We start from the raw sequence: 16,590 nt of genomic DNA on the forward strand, positions 1-16,590 counted from the left end.
TCAGGAACTGAAGTCTCAGAGTACATGCCCTGTGCACGCCTTCCCTCACAGCCCTCAGGCCAAAGGTCAGCAGACAAGGACTGGACCTTAATTCGGGGCATCTAATCCTCTGATCTGTCCCTTACATCAAGACACCCTTAAAAGACACCCAGTCCCGACCCAAGCCCCATCCTACAGGAACGAGTGTTCTTTTCCCTAAGAGGGCCAAGCTCAACCTGAGGCTGTGAGGCCAACCTAAAAATCATTATGACTGCAAATCCTGTGGATCTACCTGCAAAACAAATGCAGGATCCCAACACTTCTTACCACCACCAAAGTCTGGCCTTTGCCCTCAGTTACTGGGAGGTGATATCTAGGCCCCTGGAATGTCCTGCCTGATGATAGGAGTGTCTTTGTTAGTCTGGGGCCTTCAGACATCAGACAGTCTAATGATGTGATTTATTATTATTATTTTTTATAAATTTATTTATTTTTGGCTGCGTCAGGTCTTCGTTGCTGCACGCGGGCTTTCTCTAGTTGCGGTGAGCGTGGGCTTCTCATTGCAGTAGCTTCTCTTGTTGCAGAGCACGGGCTCTAGGCACACGGGCTCTAGAGCACAGGCTCAGTAGTTGTGGCACACGGGCTTAGCTGCTCCGCAGCATGTGGGATCTTCCCAGACCAGGGCTCGAACCCATGTCCCCTGCATTGGCAGGCAGATTTTTAACCACTGCCACCAGGGAAGTCCCTGATGATGTGATTTATGATGAGGGCGTTAGGACACAGGGCATCTGGAGGGGCTGGAGACTAAAGCTATTGGCCGGAACCTCCGGGAGGGGCTGGAGAATAAACATTAGCCACGTGGGCATATGTGATTAAGCCCCAAGAAAAACTCTGGGCACCAAAGGCTTAGGCAAGCTTCCCTGCTTGGCCACACTCTGTGGGCTATAGTCAGGAGGTCTGTGACAGGACTCCACTCCACTGGGAAAGGACCATCAGACGCTTCACGCTGGGACCCCTCCCAATCCCAGATGGGTCCTGTGCTTCCGTCCTTGGTTTTTGAATGTGTATCCTTTCTCTATAATAAAACCATAATCTTAGTGCTTTCCTGCATTCTGTGAACCTCTCTAGCAAATAACCCACTGATGGTCATGGGGACCCAGAACCTGCAGCTGGTGTCTGAAATGAGGGCAGTCTTTTGGGGACCGTGCCCTCCAACGGTGCAGTTTGCCAACTGTTTGTCCCCCCCCCGCCACTCGCCGACTACGTGCCTTACTATACCCTTCACCACCTGCCCACCCCTTGCCAACCAGACCTCATCCCTGGGACTCTCCACCTTGCCCCCACCTCATTCCTCACCAAGAGTCAGGTGTCCTCCCACCCAGGGCCCTGGAAAGCTCCTTCCCAGACATCTAGCAAGTTAACTCCCTCCCTTCTTTCAGACCTTTTATTCAAATGTCACCTCCTTGTTGAGGCCTCCTCTAGCCCTCACCCAAACTCCCCCCATGCCACAAACCTACCTCTTTCCCTGCTCTACTTTTTCCTCTTTGAACACTACCACCATGTCCACCATACTCTTTTTTTTTTTTTTTTTTTTTCCCACCATACTCTTAATTTTATACATCTTCTTTCTTCTCCATCTCCTCACGAGAATATAAGCCCCAAGGAGACAGGGATCTTTGTACTGTTCCTTCCTGTGACCCCAGGACTAGAACAGCTCCTGGCACATGCTGAGCACACAATAAATTCTTGTTGAATGAAGAACATGCAGCATCTTTTATAAGTACCTTTTAGAAAACAGGCCACCCCACTCCCACTTTTTCTCCCAGAAAGGTGAAGTCTGCAAAACAGGAAAAGTGACCATGCTTGGCTGGAGACCACTGCTGAGGAGGTAAGGAAGAGTCAGCAGGAGCCGAGACCTCCAGGCCAGGTGAGGAGGCGGGATGCTAGCTCGTCCTGACACCACCTTGCTGTTATGACCTCGACAGGCCCCTTCCTCTCTGGTCCTGGTCACCTGGGGGCGTCCAGTGGGGGAGAGGGGAAGAAGGGGAGAGAATTTCCTGCCGTTGACAGCGGGTTGAGGGAAGACGAGGCCATACCAGGTAGGGGTGACTTTTATTTGAAACCAGAAAACACCCTATTTTGGGGTTCATCTGTAATAGTTAAAAAAAAAAAAAAGAAGAGAGAGAGAGAAAGAGAGAGAGAGAAAGCAGAACTCAAAGGGCCTGGGGAGGGGAAGGGAAGGGTGGGGGGCCCGGGTCAGGCCACGTAGGGGAAGCGGAGCAGCAGCCCCTCGTGGGGCTCCAGGTTCAGGTGCTCCAGCTCAAGAGGGGCGCCCTCCTTGCGGCCTGGCTGGGTGCTGAGCAGCAGATCCACACTGGCTGGCAGGCTGGTGCCGGCAGGCAGGTTGGAGGCCCCCAGCCTGGCAGGCTGGCCCACATCCCCAAAGTTGAGCACTATGAGGAAACGCTCGTTCTGGTCCCATTGCCGGATATAGGCGAAGAGGTCAGGCCCCGAGGAGAGCGCGTGGAAGTCTCCGTGCAGCAGGGAGCGCTCCTCACCCCGCTGATCGCTCAGCCATCGGAACAGGGAGAGGAGCGAGCCAGGCTCTTCACTCTGGCCCTGCGAACGGTAAAGTGATAAGGACACAGCAGAAAGGGGTGAAGGGCTCCCCCGGGCGCAAACTCCTACCAACCACCTGCCCTCACCCCTTGCCGATCAGGCCCTGCCCATCTAAAACCCTTACCTTCACAGTCATGGTGGTGTTTACAGGTCCTGAAGTGTTGGGAAAGCTGGATTCATCCCACAGCATGACCGGGGCTTTCACAGGCTAAAAGGCAGGGAAAACAGGACTTGGAAAAGACCTGGGCCGCTCTCCAACTCCTCCTCCCGCTTCCAGCCCCACAGAAGTATAACCTCCCCCACCTCAGGGCCTCACACACACTGTCCCCCTCAGCCTAGAGGGCGCTTCTCCCAGACAGCCACAAGCTAGCCCCTCACTGCCCTCTGGTCCCTGCTCAGGTGCCTCCATCAGGTTTCCTGTGGCCATTTGATATAAAACCGCCCACATCCCCTACTCTCTAGGCCCCTTACCCTGCTTTCTTGCATATATCAGCACCTGGCATCTTTATCATATGTGCTTACTATCTAATTTCACCACCTCCAGCTCTTTTGTGCACCGCTGTATCCTCCAAGCATAGCGTATAGGAATTACTGCATAAAGCTTTGTGGAATAAGTGAATGACGCGTTCTATAAATATCAGCTTAGGTGTCAACCTCCAACCCCGTGGCTAAAGCTAACCGGGTGCCTTCATGGTCTTACCCCACCAAGGCACTCGCTGCGTGTACTTCTCTTACTCATCTGGTTCCCCCACGCAACTCTGAGTTCCTGGAGAGCAGAGCCCAACACAGAGTACCCGCTGTCCAGTGAATGAACGAATTACCAGGCGATGGCTACCATACTAAACTTCTACCAGGAGCCAGGTACTGCATTTTAAAATACGCCCTCGTTCAGTCCTAACTGCCCTATAAAAAAAGTAGTATCACGGCAGAGATGACCAAGAGTCAGAGAAGTGAAATAACCTGCCAAGGCCACACAGCGGCTGAGCAGGTGGCCGACTAGCAATCCAACGCACGTGCCTCCCCAAGGCTCTTGCTTGTCCACCACCAGCCACAGAACCACCGTGACGGACGAACGCAGCCTCCCCCACCGTGCTGGGCAGGCAGCAAGTGATACCTGTCCAGGAAGGGCAGCTTCCTCTAGGCCAATCTCGTCTCCGTAGCTGAAAACTGGGGTCCCTGGCAGGGTGAAGAGCAGCAGCTGGTAGAGTCGGAGGAGGTGAGGTGGCACGAAGGAAGTCAGGAGCCCCGACTGAGACAGCTGCAGGAATGGAATCACTGGTGAACCTCAAGGCCCGCCTCTGCCTCCACTTGCCGACACTCCCTTCTTCCCAAAGGCCTCCTGCCCCCTCTCCTACCACTGTGGTACTCACACTCCAGCTGCACCAGCGGCTGCCAAAGGCGTCCAGATACTGGGTGACCAGGAAATTTGTATGCTTCCCAGTGAAAGTGGAAGTCGACAGGTAAGAGCTGGTCAACAGCAGGTCCTCGGTGGACTCGAGCAGGCTGAGGATCTGCTGAAGGTCGGAGGAGTCTGTGCCTGCAATCAAGAGCCTGCACAGAGCAGGGCAGGAGTCAAGGTCAGCACAGGGCAAGAAAGGAAGAAGGCTTTCTGGACTAGGAACGCTCCGCTTCCTGGGGCTAGTACTCCACTGAGGGGTTCCCACAAAGGAGCTGAGTTAGGGAAGCCAGGGCCTGGTACCCACCTATCTTCACTGAAGCTCTTAGTGATGTTCTGCCACTCAGCCAAGAATGAAGGCGCATCCTAGAAGGAAAAGAGCAGAGGCAAGAAGCAGGGAACACTATCAGGCCCTGGCGGGTGCTTCTGTTCTCACCCAGGCTCTGCTTCTCGCGTGGAAAGGGTACTCACTGTCAGATTCCCCACATCCCGGACCTGGAACCCATCCACACCAGCCTGCAGCCAAAACCTCAGAGCTTCCTGTAGGAGGGAGGCAAAAGAACAGAGGAAAGATATCAACACTCTGATGCAAAGGCTCAGCCCACACTAAATCTTGCCTACCACGCACTCTCCCGTGGCCTCTGGAGAGTCACTTGCCTTGAACAGTCTCACTTTCTTGCCTCTATTATAAACCTGTAGCCTTTAGTTCCCTTCCATTCTAACCTATCATTGATTCTCTTAGTGATATAGTGCTCTACTTCTCTACTCCTCCTCATGGTGAATCACAAAGCTTTACCCTTGACCCCTACAGAAAAGACCTATGAGCAAAGTGTGTTCATACATGTAACTTCATTTAACACTTCGCATGTGTGGAATGCTAGTATACTCATTTTACAGATAAGGAAACAATGTCAGAGAAGCAAGGAGGCATGCCCCAGGCCACAATCAGAGAGCAGCAGAGATGGGACCTAAAATGTTAACCAAGATCCCAAGAAGAGTATACTTACTCCTCTCCCAGTTTCCTGGAGCCTGGGGAGGGTGTAAGTAAAAGAGCTAGTCAGAGCCAAGACCAAGGATAAGGAAGTGAAATTCAAAGCACAGCCCCAGGGCAGTTTAGCCAAAGATTTGAAAAGAGAAGACAGCTCCGCAGAACAGGCCCAGGCCTGAAGCCCTGGCATTCACGGGGCACATGACACAGAACCCACTCCTGCTGCCCCTCTCTTCCCCTTTCTCTCTCTGATCCACGTGCTCTCGCCTCTAGTCTCCATCTTCATCTGAGGCTACCACACCTCATGCCACACCATCTGAAAACATTCCCTTCTCAGTAACTTTTAGAGGGTCTTCCAGCAAGTAGCAAGGAATGAACCGAATGACCCCAAGAGTCAACTGAAATGCTGGGACTACAGAATTCTACCTCAGAATCACGGCTGCCAGCAAAGCGTCAGAGTCTGCCTCCATTTTTGTTCTACCCTTTCTGAACTGGTCAGTGTCCTAGAACCCAGGCATTAGGAGCTGGGATGACATTCAAAGCCCCACTCCCAGCCTGCAGGGTACAGAGTTTGAGCCTAGGCCTTCAGAGTAGGCAGATTAGAGAGATAAGGTTAGTTGGAACATCAAATCCCGGGGCACATTAAAGACCCCTGAACCTTAGCTTCCTCACTTACAGATTAGGGATACTGACAGGGACCTTGTTTGGTTACACAGGGGATTAAAGAAGGTTATACAAAGTACTCAGCATACTCCCAGACACTTAGGAAGACCCCAGTGCTTACAATTTCAGACTGGGCTCCACTCCAAAACACATCAAATAAGAAAAGGGAAACCAGACAGGACAGAATTCCCATAGAGAAAGGGCTTCCTCTCCCAAAAGGAAGAAAATTCACATCTGAGAAATTCCCTTCCTGGCACTGTCACCCTCAGAGTCAGGGAAACAAGGAAAATGAGTGGTCAGCAAAGGAACAAACAAAAATAGGGGTGCAATGCTTGCCTATCCTTCTGCCTGTGGGAGGAGCATGCCTGCTTGGCTCCAAGGAGCAAGGGGCCCCTTGGCTGGCACCGGGCTGCGTTTATAAAGCTTGCTGTGAAAGGACCCAACAGCCCCAGCGTCCCGCTCCCACATGCCGTAAGCACCGACACACTCACCTTCACTTTGGTGGCCACAGTGTCAATCTGAGTGGAGTGGAACCACAAGTTCTGGCCCTTGTAGTTGGGAGTGAGGTCTAGGATGACCCGGATGCCTAGGACAATGGAGGGGGGGGGGGAGGGGAAAGGAGGAAATCGACAAATACAAGTCGGCAGAGTATTCCCTGTGTATTGGTACAAAAGCTTAGATTTGAACCCTGGCAAAACTCATTCCACTGAAACAGAGATATGAGCAAGTGGCGGGGCGGGAGACGGGGGGAGGGTAGAGTAACAGAGAAGGCTGAGCTTATGAGGCCCTGGGCCCCTCACCCCCAAAGCGAACCCTGTTCAATGTAAGAAAAGATTTTACTTGGATTTTTTTTCAAAAGGATCCACTCTTTTACAAGTTTTAAAACCACTGATTTAGCAAAAACCTACATTTTGCAAATAAGGGCACTGAAGCCCAGAAGTTAAATAACTGCACATCCAAGTATAGAAAGTCTCTGAACCACCTGACAAGTCCATTTTAGGCTGAAGCCTAACAAGCCTCCCCTGTACCTGCCCTAGGAAAACTCTGAGCCACTCAGCAATAAACCAGACAATAAAGCTATCCGGCCTTTCCTCTGGCCAGAAGGCCAAGCCCTTCCTAGCTGCTTCCTTGCGAGCTCTAGGACACCCACTCTTTTTCTTGGCCGATTGCAGGAGACTGTCAAAATCTTCCTTGGAGCCAAAAGTGGGGGCGATCTGTTCCAAGTTGGTCCCTGTGAGGTCATCCTTCTGGTTCTCGTGAATTGGGCCCAACACAAAACCTTTTACCTTCAGGGTGCTCAAGTAATCAAGCCGCCCCTTCAGGCCTGAAACGGAAAAGCAGAGTTTAAAGTGACGCCTCTCTGAGGCCCCTGATCGCCCCTATTCTCCCCGAGACGAAAGGAGTGGGGGGCGGTGAGGCTGGATCACGAGAGAAGCTGATGTAAGGAGACTAGCACATTGCTTCAGAAACCTGCTGCGATAGGCTACTGGCGCCGGGAGGGGGAAGGGAGGATGCTGAGTCAGCCACCCTCAGGAAAGAGGGAGTGGGGGGCGGTTTCCTTCGAAGAAAGAAGGAGGGGCTACGTCCCAGGGGGCGGTCACCAGTACCAGTAAGGGTGGAGAACCACCTGGGTCAATCGGCCCAGGGGTCGAAGCCGGTGACCAGTTAAACCAGGGTAGCGCGGGGTGGGGGTGGGGGAGCCCCGGACTCACCCACTAGGTCGCCTGCGTCGCGGCCCTGGAAGGCCTGAAGGTCGCCAATGCGGTAGAGGGCGCCCTTGTGCCACCAGCTCATTGCGGGCAGCTCGCGGCAGCGCGGCGCCCGAACGATGATGACCACGGCGCCCGCCAGCATGCCCAGCCAGCCGAGCCAGAAGAGCAGCAGCAGCGCCCAGCGGGTGCGTACCCAGCCGGGGCTGCCTGCCACCTTCAGCAGCTCCTCTTTAGACAGGCCTGTGAACTTGGCCGCGGCCGCCGCGTCCGCCTCGTCGTCGGCCACCTTGATCTTCACCAGACCATTCTTCTCGGTGCCGCCCGCCACGGCCACAGCCACAGCCGCCCCCGACGCCGCGTTCATCGGCTGCTTCTCGGGTTCCAGCTCGTTCAGCTCCACTTCCTTCATGTCCACCTCGGCGTCCTGGCTCATGGTGCCTGCGAAACCGGCAACAAGACGCAGCCTGCGGTCAGCTGGTGGCTGGACACCTGCCCGGACCTCCCGGCCCCAGAACAGTCTCCCAGGCTTCCTTGACTCCGCTCAGCTTCCGCCACCGCGTCTGCGGCCGGGCGGGCGCGGTCTCCGGGACTGGGCACGGGAGCCCCGCCCCGGCCCGCCCCTTAAAGTGGAACATCCTGGATTGGTCTTCCAGGGACTGAAAGAGTGGGCGGCGGCCGAGGGAATAGTGTTGGGAACTCGCTTCTGACGGCTGTGTGGTCCAATTCCTCACCTCGAACAGTCTAGCCCTAAGGTTCAGACACAAAGAAGGCTGAGCACTTAGCCACCTTTAGGTGGGCGGGGTCTGTGCTTTGTCCCGCCTCAGGTCGCCGCTGGCCCCTCGCGCTGCCGGAAAGTGGGCGTAAAGGGGATATCCAGCACTGCGGGGGGTCCCGAGGCCCTTCTTTGCCCACTCCGAAAGTTTGTGACTTCCCTGGACACCACCCTCCATTTGCCCCTGGCCCAGGGCTCAGGCCACCGCCTGGTCTTCCCAACTTCGCATGGCCACTTGTACTCTCAGAGCCAACCAAACTCAACTCAGCCCTTTCCCCCACCAGACCTTGTCTTCTCAGGCCTCTGGGACTTGGCGCTAGACCTCCGATTCCCCGCAGGGCTACTCCCAGTCTTTCAAGATATCTTGAATTTAGTTCAATTAATTCATCATGCGGCAACTATTTACTGAGTGCCCACTACAGTACTGTGCTTTATTAACTTTAGTGAATTAACCCTAATCTAGTCTTCCCCATGGTATTTTATGATAAATCTGTTTGGACAGGACAGTTGCTGACACTCCCCATCTTACCCTACCCCACCCCCACTTTCTGGCCCCAGGATGTCGGGCAGCTAGGAATCTGACATCCAGAAGAGACGGATGGACAACCTCGGGGTTGACAACACTCTGGGGCTGGGCCTCAGTTAGAGGCACCCACCTTTTCCTTACACCAGATCAGAAGATGCCATGGGGCTTCCCTGGTGGCGCAGTGGTTGAGAATCTGCCTGCTAATGCAGGGGACACGGGTTCGAGCCCTGGTCTGGGAAGATCCCACATGCTGCAGAGCAACTAGGCCCGTGAGCCACAACTACTGAGCCTGCGTGTCTGGAGCCTGTGCTCCGCAACAAGAGAGGCTGCGATAGTGAGAGGCCCGCGCACCGCGATGAAGAGTGGCCCCCGCTCGCCGCAACTAGAGAAAGCTCTCGCACAGAAACGAAGACCCAACACAGCCAAAAATAAATAAATAAATAAAATTTAAAAAAAAAAAGAAGATGCCATGGCCAGAATCTTCCCCACCTTGCAGGGCCTCCCACACATTAGCCCAATCTCCCCACAGTGACATGGTTCCCTTACCTCCCTTACCCCTTCACTATGCTAGGCCTCGGAGGCAGCTGGTACTGCAGAGGCCTTGAAAACCACCCAACTTCTCCCCACAGAGGTCCTTGGATTGAGAGTGAGACAATTCACAGCAGGGACTGCCGGACATCAACACCATGAGGTGCCAACACTCTCAGGAACTTCTTGTTCCTGAGCAGTGCCAGCTGGGTTATTTTCAGAGAGGCACTGAAGGAAATAAATTCTTTCTCCCTCTCCCACCTGGGCTGGAAGCCAAGATAGCTGTGTATTTGGAAGAAAGCAGAAGCCAAGATCTGAAGAAATAGAAAAGGTACCAAAGGAGAGCCAAGAGAGTGAAAAGGCTCATCCTGTGCCATTCCCCTTGCCTTCTTCGTACCAGAGCCCATCCCCATCCCTCACCCCAGGCAAGCGGGTAGAGGTTGGAGTTCAGACCTGTGCTCAATGATGATAAGAAGTCCAGGGTGCCCTGGGCATGCCAGTAAGTGCCAACCAGGGACTGTGAACAGACTTTATCACCAGCATGAAAGCTCAAAGTTAAGAACTGTGGGGTCAGACACTCTCCTTGAGATAGTCCAACATAACACCCCCATACATACACATAGTATCTCACTCACAGCCCCCCATGGCTCCAGAAAGATGAAACAAATCCCTCCTGCATGCGGTAAATAAGCTAACAACTTACCTTCCCAAGTTAATCACCCACCACACCTGCCACAGGGACCACCCTCCAGCAACATCAGCCTTCAAACACCTGTTAGTCCCACAACACACCCAGCTTTGTCAGGCCTCTGCATCTTTGTACATGCCATTCCCTCTGTGTTCTGCCCTTCCTGTTCTGCCACTCTGCCTCATAAGCTCCTATTCCTTCCAGACCTAGCTCAAATGATAGCTTTTCTCAACTCCCCCAAAAGGATTACTTTCCATCCACTGTGCACCTATCTCTTCTACAATTCATGTCTCATTTGTTCATTACATTTCCTTGTCTGAGTGTCGGCACTTCAAGACAAGTGGCAGGGGCCTTGTGCTATTTGTTGATGGACGTGCCTGCTCAGGGGTAGCACATAGTAGGCACTTTATAAGTGTTTGGTAAATGAGTGGATGAACTATTATCAATCAACCCAAATTGCTCCCTTCTTAGAAACAATTCAACAGAAGTAGCATGTATTTGAAAAGAAATGTGCACCTCAGTGTTCACAGCAGCATTATTTACAATTGCAAAGATATGGAAGCAACCTAAGTGCCATCAACAGATACATGGATAAAAAAGATGTGATATATACATATATACACACATACACATATATACACACATAATGGAATACTACTCAGCCATAAGAAAGAAGGAAATTTTGCCATCTGCAGCAACGTGGATGGAACTTGGAGGGCATTATGCTACATGAAATAAGTCAGAAAAAGAAAAATACTGTATGATATCACTTATATGTGGAATCTAAAATATACAACAAACTAGTAAATATTATGCAACAAAAAAGAAGCAGACTCACAGATATAGAAAACAAGCGTGGTTACCAGTGGCAGGGAGGGGCAGTATAGGGGTGAGGGAGCAGGAGATACAAACTACTGGGTATAAGATAGGCTCAAGGATGTACTATACAACATGGGGAATATAGCCAATATTTTGTAATAAGTGAAATGGAAAGTAACCTTTAAAATTGTATTAAATTTTTTTAATTAAAAAAATAAAATGCAAAAACAAAAGTAGCATGTGAAGATAAAGGGATAAAAGTGAAAAGGAATTTAAACAACACCGTATGGTATCAAGATGAAGCTGTTTATGTAGGAAAACAAACCCAAACTTGTAACTGTTCAACCAAATAAAACAAAGAATAAATCTGGGTGAAGGAGAGGACAGAAAAGCAACAGGGCAAGACTGCAGAGAAAGAGGGCTGAAGGTGGCTAGAGATCCTCAGATCCTACAATGTATGTTGCTAAATATAAAACTTAGTATTTACTATAGAATTCAAAGTATATAATGTGTTCAAGAAGAATTTAGCCTTCAAGAGAAGGCTGGGACAAAGCAAAGAAAAAAGTAGTTCAAGAGTCCAGAGGCCAATAAGGACAAATAATGAGGCCACAAGTCTTCAGGACTTTACACTCACTCAGAAGATGGGGGTGGGGCCCTGAAGTTCACAGGGCCAAGTGTACAGAGGAAGTTCCTTTCTAATCACCTGTTGCAAAAATTCATGACACCTGTTTCCCAACAAGCGAGGATTACTTGATCTTAGCCAAAAGATATGGAAGATTTTTCCCCTCAGCGTGTAAAAAGAAGATTTCCAAAGACAGAGCAAAGATGGGAGGATAGTTAGAAACTTAGGAGACTGTCCAACAGACACGGCAATGCTGCCAAAGCTGAAGGCATGATTCCAAAAAGCCCAGAAAAAAAGCATTCAGGCTCTGCCTCTAAACTACCCATCAGCCTTGAGTTTAGCCATTTGAAAAGTGGATGACGGCTGAAGTGAAGGAACCAAGCATTTGGAAGCCAAAGTGCAGCTGAGATGAAAGCAGAGAAGGAGGCTGACCCCAACCGAAGGGGCCCACTTGGCAGCTGTTATTAGAAGAAGCGATGTTGAAATATTACTTTACTACAAATCCTGCAGAAGGGACACTGGCTGCTGAAGAGAACTGTCAGAGCTGTCTTAGTGAAGGGTGAGGAACATGAGGGGGGATAAAAGCCAGAAAGAGTAAAGGAAACGCAACCAAAGCCTTCTCTTAGAAGAAGAGAAATGAAAATATCTGAAAAGTATCTCATACTCACAATGGACAAATGAACAACACTGCAGCAAGCCATTCTCTCTAATGCAACCAAGTATTAAAAGAGAAACACCAGACCCAACACAGCCAAAAATAAATAAATAAATAAATTTATAAAAAAAAAAAAAAAGAGAAACACCAGAGATACAGCAGATCAAGTTATGGAAGAGTTAGAGAAGTACTTTTAACATATTACCCTTGGATAGATGACATCATATATTCAATTGATCAGGACTTCCCTGATCAGTTTCTTAACCACTGGTGGCACAGTGGTTAAGAATCTGCCTGCCAGTGCAGGGGACACGGGTTCCAGCCCTGGTCCAGGAAGATCCCACATGCCGTGGAGCAACTAAGCCCGGCGCCACAACTACTGAGCCTGCGCTCTAGAGCCCACGAGCCACAACTACTGAAGCCCGTGCTCGTAAAGCCCATGCTCCGCAACAAGAGAAGCTACCACAATGAGAAGCCTGTGCACCACAACAAAGAGTAGCCCCCGCCCGCAACTAGAGAAAGCCCACACGCAGCAACAAAGACCCAACGGAGCCAAAAAAAAACAAAAAAACAAACTCAACTTCAAAAAAAAATAAATCTCAACTTTAAAAAAGATATTCAACTGATCAGAGACAGAATACTGATTTCATCAAAAGGCTAATTGGTAATAAGAGATTAAATGATTCCTTAAATGATCACCAAAGTACTCCAACATCAGCTCCTTCTGCAGTCCTAGTCACACAATACTGGTGGGTATTGTCATCTTCCCCATCTCCAGTGCTCTCAAAACTTTCTATCATCACATTCTTTGGAAGAAAGTCACTAAGTGTAGCCACACTCAAGAGGTATGAAGTTAAGCTCTGCCTCCCAGAGCTAGGAGTATCTTCATAACTTATTTGGGATTTTTCTGTATGGAAGATTTGTCTCTTTTCCCTCATTTATTTATTTATCTATTCATTTATTTATATCAGTATAAGTCAACATATGTATGTATTCTTGGATACTTATTTTATACTTTGGGTTAGAATCCAACACTATATTGCTTTGCTGCTCAAATTATTCCAGCTTTGGCCACTGTGAGCTCTTCCAGTCTGGCCACTGTGTCCTTTTAATACATTCCCCCTTTCCCCCCCCTCTTTTTGTAGCACTTCTCTGCTTTCTGGCACTGCAAGATGCTCCAGGTTCATCTTGTATATTCTCTAGGGCCCCAGCCCTAGAATCAGCCATTTCTCCAAGGAGCCCTGGTCCCTTTTATTGGAGAATGGTATTAGAAATCAAGATATGGGCACTCAGGTGTCTTTTTTTTTTTAAATAAATTTATTTATTTATTTATTTATTGGCTGCGTTGGGTCTTCGTTGCTGCGCACGGGCTTTCTCTAGTTGTGGTGAGCGGGGGCTACTCTTCGTTGCAGTGCGCGGGCTTCTCATTGGGTGGCTTCTCCTGTTGCAGAGAACAGGCTCTAGGCACGCAGGCTTCAGTAGTTGTGAAACGTGGGCTCAGTAGTTGTGGCTCGCGGTCTCTAGAGCGCAGGCTCAGTAGCTGTGGTGCCCAGGCTTAGTTGCTCCACGGCATGTGGGGTCTTCCGGGACCAGGGCTTGAACCGTATCCCCTGCATGGCAGGCAGATTCTTAACCCCTGCGCCACCACGGAAGTCCCCCAGATGTCCTTTGATGAACAAAAGTTATACATCAAAAATATATCAGCCTCGGTAATCCGCCTGCCAATGCAGGGGACACGGGTTCGAGCCCTGGTCCCAGAAGATCCCACATGCCACGGAGCAACTAAGCCCGTGCGCCACAACTACCGAGCCTGCGCTCTAGAGCCTGCGAGCCACAACTACTGAGCCCACGACCCACAACTACTGAAGCCCACGCGCCTAGAGCCCGTGCTCCACAATGAGAGGCCACTGCAATGAGAAGCCCCTGCACCGCAACGAAGAGTAGCCCCCACTCACCGCAACCAGAGAAAGCCCATGTGTAGCAACGAAGACCCAATGCAGCCAAAAATAAATCAATAAAATAAAATAAATTTTAAAAATATATATATATCAGTCTCAGGACTTCCCTGGTGATCCAGTGGTTAAGACTCCACACTCCCAATGCAGGGGGCCCAGGTTCAATCCCTGCTCAGTGAACTAGATCCTGTGTGCCACAACTAAAGATCCTGCATGCTGCAACTAAAGATCCCACATGCTGCAACTAAAAGATCCCGCGTGCCACAACTAAGAACTGGAACAGCCAAATAAATAAATTAATTAAATATTAAAAAAGCAAATAAATAAAGGGCCTGTATTATTTAATAAATATATGTATATATTAAACATATATATCAGTTATATATTTATATATTATTAAATATATACATGTATATCAGTCTTGGGAATTCCCTGGCAGTCCAGTGGTTAGGACTCTGCACTTTCACTGCTGACGGCGTGAGTGCGATCCCTAGTCAAGGAACTAAGACCCCACAAGATACGCGGCGCGGCCAAAAAAAAATTTTTTTTTTTAAATATAGATATAGATATAGATATAGATATAGATATATATCTATATCTATATATATCTCAGTCTTTTCTTGTATACTCTGCTTTTGGGGCTTTTTACTGTCCTGTTTTTTTTTTTAACATCTTTATTGGAGTATAATTGCAATACATTGTTGTGTTAGTTTCTGCTGTATAACCAAGTGAATCAGCTATATACTTATATCCCCATATCCCCTCCCTCTTGCATCTCCCTCCCACCCTCCCTACCCCACCCCTCTAGGTGGTCACAAAGCACTGAGCTGACCTCCCTGTGCTATGCAGCTGCTTCCCACTGGCTATATTACATTTGGTAGTGTATATATATCAATGCCACACTCTCACTTCGTCCCAGCTTGCCCCCTCTCCTTGTTCTTAAGTCCATTCTCTACATCTGCGTCTTTATTCCTGTCCTCCCCCTAGGTTCTTCAGAACCCTTTTTTTTTTTTAGATTCCATATATATGTGTTAGCATACGGTATTTGTTTTTCTCTTTCCGACTTACTTCACTCTGTATGACAGATTCTAGGTCCATCCACCTCACTACAAATAACTCAATTTCGTTTCTTTTTATGGCTGAGTAATATTCTATTGTATATATGTGCCACATCTTCTTTATCCATTCATCTGTCGATGGACTTTAATGTCCTATTTTTTAAATCTTTCCTTACTTCAAGGCCTGAAAGATACTCATCTACACAAAAAAAGGAAGGTTTTTCTACACAAAAAAAGGAAGGTTTTATTTTTGACATTGCAATCCTTAATCAATCTCTAGTTTATGTTTACTTATGGCATAAGGTAGAGAGCCAGTCTCATTTTTTTTCCACATGGATAACTGTAACACAATTAAAATACATATATATATTCGGTCTTTGTCCCTAGTTCCTGACAGAGAGCTCCTAAATCCCTTAGAATCTCGTGGGTGATAGGAATGTCTTTTGTTTTAATGAGGCCACTCTTGGTGGACTTCTAGAAAGCTTGAGGATGGGGGCTGGTTATCAGAAAGGCATGATTGGAAGGTTGGAACTTTCAGTCCCACCCCCCAACCTCTGGGAAGGGGAGAGGGGCTAGAGATTGGGTTAATCACCAATGGCAATGATTTAATCACTCATACCTACATAATGAAACCTCCATTAAAAACCACTAAATGACAGGGTTCACAGTTTCTGAGTTGGTGAACACATCAGGGTGCTGGTGAGGTGGCACAAACACCCCCACTCCTTGCCCTGTGCATTCTTCCGTTTGGCTGTTCCTGAGTTGTATCCTTCATAATAAACTGGTAATAGTAAAACGCTGTACATTTCCTCAGTTCCTCAAGGACCCCATTTATTCTCAAATCTACTAAATGACCCCCAAATCTTTGTTCATCTTTAGTTAGTTCCATATTTCTAATTATTCAGAATTAATCTTATCTTGCCATTCCCACAATCCCCTGTAGCCTCTCCTCCTCAGTCCCCCTGCTCAGTTTCACAGTTCGGTGAGTGACACTGTCATTCTTCCAGTTTTCTAGGCCAGAAGCACTTGGGCAATTTTCTTAGCTCTTACATCTCCCTATCCTCCCTGCCCAGCTAGATGCTGGTATAAACTCTGTAGCCTGATTAATATAATTACAGTATCTCCACTAAAAGAAAAACAGAAACTTCTGCTGCCTGCTACCACACAATCCTCTAAACAAGTTGGAAATGGTTCCAAGTCTCCATCCAGACTTAAAATGTGCCAGTTCTTGCTCCTGCATTCAGTATTTCAAATCCTGTCTTATAAACGTATTTATACAAATAAATATATTTGTATTTAATATAAGACAATGTATTAATATATTTGCATAAGCAAATGTATTAATAAATAAACGAAGCTCTCAAGCACTTTTGATTTTCACAGGCATTCAAAATGGCTAAATGTTACCAGAGCTTTCCAAAAATACAATCCTAAAGACACATAATGAGACGTTGGGATCTTAGATTTCAATATGCGCTTCCTGCACATAAACTCTTCCTTCATTCCCTCAAGGCAAGTGACTCAGTATTTGAATAGCTCCGCCCACATCTGCCCCTGCTCCTACCTATGCTCCTTTTTGGGTCAATTATAGGAAAAATCTTCTTAGGGCT

The 16,590-nt window shown here is 48.8% G+C and overlaps 1 protein-coding gene and 1 long non-coding RNA gene across 2 annotated transcripts in view; one reads left to right on the forward strand and one right to left on the reverse strand.

Annotated features, from left to right (window-relative positions):
- The window catches only part of LOC309606754, a 308,111-nt gene that overhangs the window by 278,860 nt on the left and 12,661 nt on the right, over positions 1–16,590 (forward strand). The gene's annotated exons all lie outside the window — the stretch shown is intronic.
- SLC3A2 (solute carrier family 3 member 2) lies at positions 2,075–7,937 on the reverse strand. The gene is made up of 9 exons (XM_082344136.1): positions 7,358–7,937; positions 6,796–6,969; positions 6,137–6,231; positions 4,466–4,534; positions 4,302–4,360; positions 3,969–4,149; positions 3,713–3,856; positions 2,723–2,806; positions 2,075–2,598 (listed from the first exon to the last, which is right to left on the reverse strand). The coding sequence occupies exons 1-9, from the start codon at positions 7,788–7,790 to the stop codon at positions 2,236–2,238; spliced, it is 1,602 nt and encodes a 533-aa protein (XP_082200262.1). The 5' UTR covers positions 7,791–7,937; the 3' UTR covers positions 2,075–2,235.

The sequence above is a fragment of the Balaenoptera borealis genome (genome assembly GCF_965194805.1).
Source record: "Balaenoptera borealis genome assembly, chromosome: 11".
Lineage (NCBI taxonomy): Eukaryota > Metazoa > Chordata > Mammalia > Artiodactyla > Balaenopteridae > Balaenoptera > Balaenoptera borealis.

Coding starts and splice junctions, on each gene's coding strand:
- SLC3A2 (XM_082344136.1), bottom strand. CDS start 7,790: ATGAGCCAGGACGCCGAGGTGGACATGAAGGAAGTGGAGCTGAACGAG. Junction 4,150..4,301: donor AAGAGCTTCAGTGAAGATAG/GTGGGTACCAGG, acceptor TGCTCTGTGCAG/GCTCTTGATTGCAGGCACAG. Junction 3,857..3,968: donor GCCGCTGGTGCAGCTGGAGT/GTGAGTACCACA, acceptor CCATTCCTGCAG/CTGTCTCAGTCGGGGCTCCT.